General features: G+C 49.0%; 1 protein-coding gene across 3 annotated transcripts in view; it reads right to left on the bottom strand.

Annotated features, from left to right (window-relative positions):
* Nucleotides 1-536: 536 nt before the first annotated feature.
* SGK1 (serum/glucocorticoid regulated kinase 1) overlaps nt 537-9,955 on the bottom strand; it is a 69,802-nt gene continuing 60,383 nt past the window's right edge. Inside the window, exons 1-12 of one of the 3 annotated variants that reach the window (XM_066546991.1) lie at nt 8,557-8,809; nt 5,926-6,001; nt 5,414-5,489; nt 4,869-4,973; nt 4,352-4,435; nt 4,117-4,248; nt 3,721-3,833; nt 3,396-3,519; nt 2,955-3,050; nt 2,686-2,841; nt 2,488-2,577; nt 537-1,770 (exon numbers count right to left, since the gene is read on the bottom strand). In XM_066546991.1, the coding sequence (XP_066403088.1) occupies nt 1,603-1,770; nt 2,488-2,577; nt 2,686-2,841; nt 2,955-3,050; nt 3,396-3,519; nt 3,721-3,833; nt 4,117-4,248; nt 4,352-4,435; nt 4,869-4,973; nt 5,414-5,489; nt 5,926-6,001; nt 8,557-8,794 (1,458 nt within the window). In that variant the 5' untranslated portion in view covers nt 8,795-8,809 and the 3' untranslated portion in view covers nt 537-1,602. Of the gene's footprint in view, nt 1,771-2,487; nt 2,578-2,685; nt 2,842-2,954; nt 3,051-3,395; nt 3,520-3,720; nt 3,834-4,116; nt 4,249-4,351; nt 4,436-4,868; nt 4,974-5,413; nt 5,490-5,925; nt 6,002-6,101; nt 6,256-8,556; nt 8,810-9,955 lie in introns of those variants that run through there. The other 2 variants (XM_066546992.1, XM_066546990.1) reach the window with 2 other exon arrangements.

Here is a 9,955-nt window from a genome sequence, read left to right as displayed (position 1 = left end):
TCAGTGAGTGAAATCCAACTCCTGAATAGATTTGGAACACTGGTAAACTCAGGGTACAGTGCACTGCCCCACATCACAGCAGCAAGGTTAGAAGTTCCAGGATGGACTCCCCAACAGGAGTCGTCTCCAAAGTACCATGATAGTCTGTTTGTAGTGTATGTCTGCAATGCTGTGCTAAAACCTCTCCTGTCTTGGTTACCTAAGGACATCATTCAAGTGTAGCTGTGCCTTGTCCACACCAGAGAGCAGCACCTTCACTTTGCTTGAGGCAGAGAAACTAATTTTGGGGGAATGGGAGCATTTGTACCACGAAAGAACACCCACACTACACAACCACTCCCAACACCCATAGTTAGTTGGAAGACCAAGTTGTATCCACGTACTTTGCCAAGTTGTATCCACGGCAAGACTTCTATGGGTGCAGTCTGATGGAATAACCATCACACACCTAAACAAAATTATCTTAGCTGATTGGCAGCTGGGATTTTAAATCTTGCTAAAACCTTTGTTTTAAAATAAGACAAAGTTCATGGAAGTATTTTTCAGGATTTTACTGCAAACCTATGGGTCTGGTCACAAAAAAATATGATACATATAACCATGTTAATTATATTACATTACAATGATGGTATACATTACAAGTAAGTCTGTAAGTTTAAATATACATCTAGAGTTACAACTGAATGTACACATCTTTTGTACAATACATACAATCAGGAATGAAAATCCCTCAAACCCCAAGACCATAAATAATGCCCATTTTACAGATGATATCTTTTAAACTAAAGGAGAAAAAAATAAAAAAAAAGAAACCAACAGCTTTGACCGACTGCACAGCTGGGGCATTTTGGTCCATAAAAACCCTTTCTAAAAATAGAAATCTTTTTTCATAGCAGCAATGCTTTCTTCAAGCATTTGGATACAAGTAATTGTGAGCCCATTTCAATAATTTTAGTTGACAGTATAGATTTACAAAAGAAATTTCAAAATTACACTTAATTTATCTTCCAAATATGGAAGAAACAAACAATGCCCCACATTGTGGTATCCTGCAAGTGTCACACTGATGCTTTAAACTAAGTCCATCTGTAGTACGCAGACCACACGCATACCATTTGTTCACATAGTAAACCCACATAAATGAACTGAGAAACACACTCTGCAACAGGGAAAGCTTTGGAGCTCACAAGATCTCATCAGAAAAAAGGCACATTTCATAAAATCCTTATCACGTTCAGATAGATCTCCAGGCAAGGCTTTTCGAGCACGATTACAAAACAGCTTGTTCTTACTCCTACGATCTGCCGTAGCAGTCTATGGCAGCAGTCATTTTATTTTTTCTTTCCCAAGGAGACAGCACCACTTTGGGGGAAGAACAAATGGAAATGAAAAGCCTGTAAAGCTCATTTAGAGAGGGATGTGCTCTTCAAAAAAGCTTCCAGCAAACAGTGTAGTTGAAATTAAGGCTGCAAAGCTGCCATGGTGGAAATGTGCAAAATCTCTTTCAAGGTGACTGGTCAACTGGCAGTTCCACCAGAAGGCCAAACAAAAAATAAAAATAATAGTTGTTATTATTATTAAAAATGAATAAAATAAAAATGTTCACAAGAAAGAGTCCACAGGTGGGGCATATGAGAAGCCCAAAAAAGCCTCAGCGGCTTCTTTGACGCTGGCAGTGATGAGGATGCTGTCTGGGGACTGGCCAATGGAGTTAGGGACTGGCTCATCTGTAAACTCCGGATCAAAGTGTCGCAGGTCACTGGGGCCACTCTGTGGAAAGGACAGAAAAGGAATTTAGACCTTAAGATTTTGTGAGTGCGCAATTCAATTCACTATGGAGACAAGCACCCTTGTACAGAGACTCACAGTGTTATCACCTCAGGCCCACTGTTCAGCAGCTTTAACAGTTTACTTTGACCTTTTTTGTATACTGTAGCACACTGACTCACTAAAAACAAGATGATTCAATTTAGTATGCACTCCCACTAAGCTCATGCAACAGAAGCTAAATGCAAACATGCCACTCTGCCACACAGCAGTTTGCAGTGCAGGACTTTGGTCTCCTAGATATTGAATGAAGTTTATAAAATGCTCAGAAAACGATGAAGAACAACCTCCACAACCTGATCTCTCACTTTACATGTTAGTATCTGACAAGCCAATTGTAATTCTGGCATAAGGAAGCTACTTGCTCCCTATACCTTAACTTCCCCTTTGGTAAAATGGGGAGGCTGGGCACTATTTTAAAATTGCCACGCAAATGAGGCATGTGAGACAACAAAAAAAACCAGCCAAATTTAGATGGATCATCACCAAAAAGTCAATTACCACCTGTTTTTCACTTTGTTTGGACAGATACAGGGGAAGGAAAGTTCCCTTCCCCAAACACACCCATCTGGCCATTTGCCCCTGACTCCTGGGCACCCCACAAAGACAAGGGGTAAAAACACACTCTCCATGCACTCTATAATTAGAAGTGATACATACCACATTTGGGTTAAAAGGGGGTGTAATCTTCTTATTAATGAGATCATCCCAGTTAATTGGGGAGAAGAAGATATGATTCTTAATCTCCATCTGTTAAGAGAGAGAAAAATAGATTAATTCAGAACCAAGCTAATGTAAACAGTACGTCCCAGTCATCCTCCCAACACTGCATGTGGGCGCCGGCCAGTTCTCACTTACAAAGTCCTCCTTGGCACCGAGTCTCTTTGTCCTGTCCTTCTGCAAGAGGCCTTCCAGGAGATGTCTAGCTGAGTTAGTGATATTTGGCTTCAACTGCAAGGGTTTGTTCAAGATATTGTCGTACATTTCTGCGGTGTTCCGGCTGTAGAAGGGTGGCTGTGGGAAGCAGAAAAGGAGGAGTTAATGAGGCTGACAGGCAGGCATGGGGTTTCTTGTGGGAAAAGGTTGAGTAAGCTAGTTTGATCTGTCATGAAAGATTTGTTGCTTACCAAGCCATAAAGCATCTCGTACAAGACTGCTCCAAGGCACCACCAGTCCACAGTCCGGTCATAGGGCTGCTTATGGAGAACTTCAGGAGCAAGATACTGTTTAAGAGAAGGGGAAGAGCCATGTGAGCCACAGGGATCTTTACAACCAAGAAAGCCTCCCCATTCATGAATGAAAGCAGCTTACTGAATCCCAGCAACATCTAAGCTAAAGGAAAGCTACAGTATTTTTACAGACAGGCAGATGGCTTGAGAGCTGCTCTCCCCTGCTCAGCAAGCTCCATGCATCCTACATGTCTTCACTGGCAGCCCTATTATTAGAAGGCCCATAATGCCCCCTGCTCATGTAACCAGCCTTACATACACCTGGGACAAGTCAGTTTTCACTGCTAAGAACAGCTCTTGCTGTCGTGCTGAGTGTGGGGGGCTGAGGACTGGCCGTACCTCTGGTGTGCCACAGAAGGTGGAGGTCGTGCCATTGTGCTCTATGTTTTCTTTGCAGAGTCCAAAGTCAGTCAAGACAATGTGCCCCTGTGAATCAAGCAGGATGTTCTCTGGCTTCAAATCTCTGCAGGAAGAGATGAAAGAGATAAATGTTAGAGGAGGTACAGCGAGAGTATTTTAGGTGCAGCTGTTTAGAGAAGTTTATTAAGCCACCACAAAATATTAAAAGCAATTCCAAGCTCCTACGGAGCTCAACTTTTCAATGCTTATTTAACAAAGCACATGGGTTTTTTTCTGTACAACAAATTTGAACAAGGCTGCTCACCGATAAACAATGTTCAGGGAGTGCAGATAGCCCAGTGCACTGGCAATTTCAGCAGCATAAAATCGGGCTCTCGGCTCCAGGAAGCAACGCTCCCTCTGGAGATGGTAGAACAACTACAGGAGACAGAGAGAACAAAGTTGTGTAAACGGCGCCAAAGCCTGTTAACAATGCACTTAATTAGACTCAACATATATAGCACGGGAGAACAATAGTAGGAAATGGCCTAAGGATCCTTTGGTAGTTCAAAAGTTGGCAGGCAGAAACATTGAATCTAGTAACTTCTCCCCCATGACTTTTCCCCTTGCAACTTTTTTTGTATTTAAAAGGAAGTGTGAAAATGTCTACCCTACCACCATGCACATGATAGGAAATACTAATAATTTTCTTACTGCTTACCTCTCCACCATTGATGTAATCCAGGACAAAATACAATTTGTCTGCAGTCTGGAAGGAAAAGTGAAGCCCGACCAGGAAGGGGTGTTTCACATTTTTCAGCAAGACATTGCGTTCTGACATAATGTGCTTCTCCTGAAAACATCAGAAATCCATTAACATTTAGCACACTTGCTTAGTGGTAGCAGTAAAAATGTTTTTGATGGACATTGCAATGGCATTGAGAAGGGCAGCTTACCTCCTTCTTCTTCAGGATTGCCTTTTTCTGCAGGACTTTGACAGCATAGAACTGCTCTTCTGCCTTATGCCGTGCAAGGAGGACCTGAAAGTGCATAAAATTGCAGAACTGAGTAATACTGAAATATGGAACAACTTGTAAACACAGCCAGCAACAAGCTTTTACTTTAGCTTCTGAGCACTGCCACATCCCTCTGGTTCAATGTGCAAGCCCTTTGCTGGAAATGCCTGACACTGTTACCATTCTGGCAGAATTATCTAGCCCAAAGATACTACATCTAGCTTCTTTCTCTTCCAAAAGCCAAGTACATCTATTATTCACAGCCCTAGAGGACTGAGTTCCCTGGCTCTTCTGACTCATTCAAATGAAGAGTCCCTGCTCCTGCACTGGATGTGCTCAGGTTTGGTTTAAGCAATCACCACTCACCAATGGCAGTACAAACCCCACTCGCTGGTATTTCACAGAAGAGCTCAAGAATAAATAAATAAATTAGAATGAAAATAAAAGTTATGCTTACCTTCCCAAAACTGCCTTTTCCAATCACTTTTAAGAAATGAAAGTCTGATGGTTTGGCATGTGGGTTGGACGATGGGCCGAGATTGATCTGCTGTGAAGGACTGGGCTAGAAAAATAAACAGAAACCATGTTCATTAAAGCAGCTCAGCAGTGAGAGTCCCAACAATTTATCATTTCTAGAAATATAAATAAAGGGACCTTGAAAATAAAGACTAACGCTCTTATTGCCACTAAAACTTGATCTCTAACAGATACCTTAAACTAATAGGTACTGCCTAAGAAGAGTCTAACAACCATAGCTTACTTAAAAGTGCTTGTTGAAGTCTTTGACACATTCCATGATGAAATAACTCATAACTCTTCTTAAACATTTCTTCTTTATGTTTGAAACAGAAAGTTTCAGTCTAACCCAACTACTCCTTCTTGTTTACATTAGTGTGCTATGAGATTGCACTAATGCAATACTCATGATGCTAATTTTGCTACACTTCTATTAGTGGCCGAATTGATGTTCTAAAAATGTCACACTGAGTAAAATCTACTTACCGGAGGAGAAGGATTAGCATTCATAAGTTCAGGCTCTTGAGGCTGAGAGATTTTCAAGATAGACTGAACTTCAGGGCTGCAAGGATAAGAGCACACATGATTAGGAGTTACCAGGAGCAGCACAGGCAGATCTTTCCACCAGAGGGCAAGCACGTATCGCGGAAGAGTTTTGGCTGAGTCTACTACAGAAGGCAACCAAAACAATCCATTCGATTTAAAGAGTAAAATTTTTCTAGTGACAGTAAGTTCCATCATACAAAGACATTTATATACACACTAAGTACGGCACAAAATAGGGACGGGTCCCTAGAAATCTCTGACTTATTTGTTCCAAACCCAGCTCACAGAGATGGTTGCAAAGTGACTAATACCTCAACAAGACAAATAAATTCTTCCGTAACAGTAATGCCGCAGGAATTGCAGTAAGCAAACATTATTTTTAAACTAGATCTCGCAATATCTAGGGATATTTGTGACTGAAATCCCCTCCCCACAAGATTTCTGACACTTACTGCTTGCATGCATAGGAGTTGGTGGCTATCTTCTGAATGAAATCGTTTAGTCCCATTCTTCTCTGCTTCATGAAAGCTATAAAGTAAAAGGAAAGGAGAAACAAAATCGTTAAGCCACCGTGACAGAAAAATCACAGCCCCTTGAGCATCTTTGAAGAAGTCTGCACGCCGCTCACCGATGAGGATGGCCACCATCCCTCTCATCTTCGAGTAAGTCAAGGTAGGACCAGACGCCTCAGCTGCTTTCACGGTCATTTTGAAGCGAGAGTGGGATACACAGCAAGAGCGCAGTACCACCAGCTCCCAGCACCGCACTGACTTGACGCAGCACCCGGCGGCGTTTATGTGGCGGCGGCGATGGGCGGGTCCGGGGCGGGGCGGCGACGATCGCGCCCCCCTCGACGTCCTGTGAGGGGCGGCCAGTGGCCGCCTCGGGGGATGTCGAGAGTGGGAGGGGAAGGAATCGTCGCTGCCTGTGCCACCGCCCTACCTTGGGCGCAACCCTCAGGGGAGCCCCCACACAGTACCCCCGCAGGACCTTGCCTCAGGATGCCGAGCATCCACAGGCAGACGAATCAAATCCTTTTTTTTTCCCTTGACAGCAAACTCCCGTAACCCCGACTTTCTCTCTTCCCCCTCCCCCCTTTTTTTTTATCCAGCCCCACTTATTTTACGGTTATATAAAGCTGTGTTTTTAGGACGACCACCTCTTCCCGAAAGTATGGGTGTCCCCCCACCAGCCCGCAGTCTGCGTCCGCTCCCGGTCCCGCCGCACCGGCTGAGCGGCGATAAGGGACGCTGACGTCTCCCTGAAGGAGCCGCAGTGACTCAGAAGAACAAAATTTCCTGCCCGGTTTTCAATAAAACAAACAAATGTCCCTTCTGTGCACTGCCCTGATCCTGGCTGGGACATAACTAAAAGGAAAAGGAAAAAAAAATTAATGCCAAAAAGGGAAACAACGAGGAAAAAAAAAATCCGTTCCCTGAACTTGGAGGAGAGAGCAGAAATCTGCTTCTAGAAAAGCTGGGGAGATGACCGAGGGCTGGACAAGTGCAATAACGGGGGAGGCGGGGAGAAAGGAAAACAACCCCGCTCTGCAGATTTTGTTTTTACTGTACACGGTCATTTGGGAACACCGTGTACCCGGGATTTAATGGCTCAGTCGCTTCCCTACGGCCGCGCCGGGGGCACACCAGGAGCGCTAGTGCATGCACGACGCCCAAGGTGAAAGGATGCAGCCGGAGCCCTCCTCCCGGGGGACGCGGGAAGGACCACGGCCTGCCGCCAGGCTGCCCCGCCGGGGCGCATCCCCGCCCGCAGCTCTGGCATGGGTCAGGGGGGTGCCGAGCTCCTGCGCCCTACAGGCGGCTGGAAGTTTCCACCCGACGGGGTGTTATTCATGCGCGTGTTTCGCCTCGCTGTCTGAACGAAGGGCGCTGGGTTGCGGCCAGCGGCTCCAGCTGCAACCTGCCCCCGTCCTCCCCCCGCCCGGAGACCGTCTTTTTACTCTTTATTTTTTCCCTCTGTACCCGCTGCTGCTGCCCCCCCCCACAACCACTGCCGGCCGCTGGGCGGCATCCCTTGGCAGCTGCCTGCACCCTGCGCCTCGGGGGGGAGGGCAAGCACCGCAGCAGGGCAGCCGTCACAGGCAGCAGCGCACCTTGAACGGCAAGATGGATGACCCGGAGGAGAGACAGACCCCTGCGAGTTGGGCACAGGTCTTTCAAAAGCGCTACAATGGCGTTATAGGGAAAGAGCAAAGAGGGAGGAATGCCGGCTCCGAGCCTCCGGTGGCCTTCCCGGAGCAAGGGGCCTTGGCCGGCCCCGCCGTCCCGGTTCGGGGAAGTGGAAGGGAGCCGGCGCCAGGGAAGGAAGCGGCGACGGGAGAAGCAAGGAAACGTGGACTGCAGCTGGCGGGGCTCTAAATTCTCTCACTTGTGGCTTTCCTCACTCTGTTGCACACAGAGATTGCCACTGTCATTAATGTAAGTGGAGAACAAAAAATTAAAAAAAAAGGAAAAACAAAAAAATTCCACAATAAAGTTTGGAATTTAAAACTATCCTCAAAAAACCCCGCTTGATAGATTGAAAGAGACGCAGACAGTTGTCTCTGTCCCTTCGAACTGTTTTCAGAGTATTGCTGTTAAAAACCACTCGAGATCCACAGTTTGGAGGGTCACCAGAGTCACTGTCCCCTGCCCCTCCTGCCTGCTGGCATCTCTAGGCTACAAGACGATGACCCGCGGCACGTTCCTGCCGGCTGTGCACAGAGGCAAGCGGCTCCCAGTCTCCGGCACTATCCACCCGCAGTTCTACACAGCTTGCCAGAGGCTGACACCCACTGCCGTCCTGCCGGCTCAGCCGCGGCCCCCCACGCCGCCCGCAAGCGCCCCCGCTCCAGCCGGCTACACCAGCGCCCTCGCCCCCGCTCTGCGTCGGTCTCTTTGCAAGGACTCCGCTGCTCTCGCCAAGTCACCTGGCTTCTGTTCGTGCCAAGCGCTGCCTCGGCTGTCCCCCGCACGCACCCGCCTGTATCCCCCGGTGCATCGCCGCGCGGGGACCCCGCTGCTGGGAGGGTTCTTTTCCCCGTGGAGAACAGTTCTCCTGCCAGGGCGGAGCGGTGAACCCACCTTTCAGCGACGACTTCTCCTCTTTGCCCCTCATCTTGCTGCCTGCCGGGACCCCGAGCGCGGCGCGGCGGCGCGGAGGCTGTGCCTGGGCTCCCGCTCCCGGCCGCTGCTGCAATCCCGAATAACTCCCCTTCCTGGCCGGGCGGCCCGCAGGCAGGAGGGAGGCGGCGAGGGCGGCGAGGCCGGCCGGCGCTCCCGCTGACCCCTTTATGGACGCGCTATCGAGGGCGGCTGACATGCGGGAGCGTTATAAAGTTCAGCACGGGCCGCCCCGCACACTCTGCCCCGTTGCAACATCACCCTCAAAATTACTGTAATCAGCGCGCACACAAACACACGCACGGGCGGAACGGGGCGGGGGGGCCGCTCCGGCCCTCCCTGACCTGCCGGCCGCTCCGGCCCTGCCCCACGGAAGCTGGCGCTGCCCACGCTCCCCGGCCAGGGCGCGGTGCGAGCGGCCGCGCACCCACAACGCGGGTCCTGCGCCCCCTCCCCTCCCGTCCGGCACGGGCAGCGGCGGGGCGGGGGCTGCTGCTGCTGCCCGCGGGGGGCGCGGGGCTGCGGCTCCCGGCCGGGCTTCCCCGGCGGCCGGATAGCGCCGGGGCGGGACCGGCGCCCCGCTCCGACCTGGCACCCTGCGCCTTCCGCCGGCAGCGCCCCGGCGGCGCCCCCCGCCCGCCCGCGCGGCACCGCTCCCCCGCCGCCCGCCACCGCCCGGGCCGGCGCCGCGCACCCCGGCCGCGCCCCGCCGCGGGAAGCCGCTGTCCTGTCCCTCCGTGCGGCACCCACCTGCCGGCTCCCGCACCCGGCACGGCCCTCGCCCCCTCCCCGTGTTCGAGGTGCCTCGTAGCAGCGATGTTCTTAACGTGGAAGGCAGGAATGTCGCCCAAGGGACGAATTAGTATTATTTTTTTAGTTAAAGTTATGCAGCGTTTTAAGCAATTCATAACTGGGTTCTCCAAAGCCCGAGGTGTCCTAAAGTTGCATTTTTAAACTTTTCCTTACAATGACGGCAGCAAGCCTCAAGAGTTAAAAGGCAGGAGAGAGCACAAGAAAGGAACAAGTAATCAAAGATCCCATTTCTCAGATGCCAATTCTTGCAGGAGAGCATCAGAATATCTCAATAAATCGCATCAAAAATTTGTATAGACAATGGCTTAGGGCTGTACAGCTAAAAAGTAAATACAGGAAAAGAATCAAAGAATCACAGTGATGTTCCACACTCATGTTACTTGTTTCCTCAGCCTAAAAAATTGACAAACTGTCCTGAAATTCTAAATTAAGAGTTTTTCAAAGCAAAATGAATAATAATAAAGAAGAGGGTAGATGCTGAAAATAAAAGTGAAAGGGAGACTCCACAAACAGAATACTAAAAGTTTATAAAACTCTTTGGCCCAGG

Source organism: Molothrus aeneus, chromosome 3, assembly GCF_037042795.1.
Source record: "Molothrus aeneus isolate 106 chromosome 3, BPBGC_Maene_1.0, whole genome shotgun sequence".
In the NCBI taxonomy this organism is placed as follows: Eukaryota; Metazoa; Chordata; class Aves; order Passeriformes; family Icteridae; genus Molothrus; species Molothrus aeneus.
The sequence above is the reverse complement of the archived record's forward strand: the minus strand, read 5'-3'. Positions and strand labels throughout refer to the sequence as shown.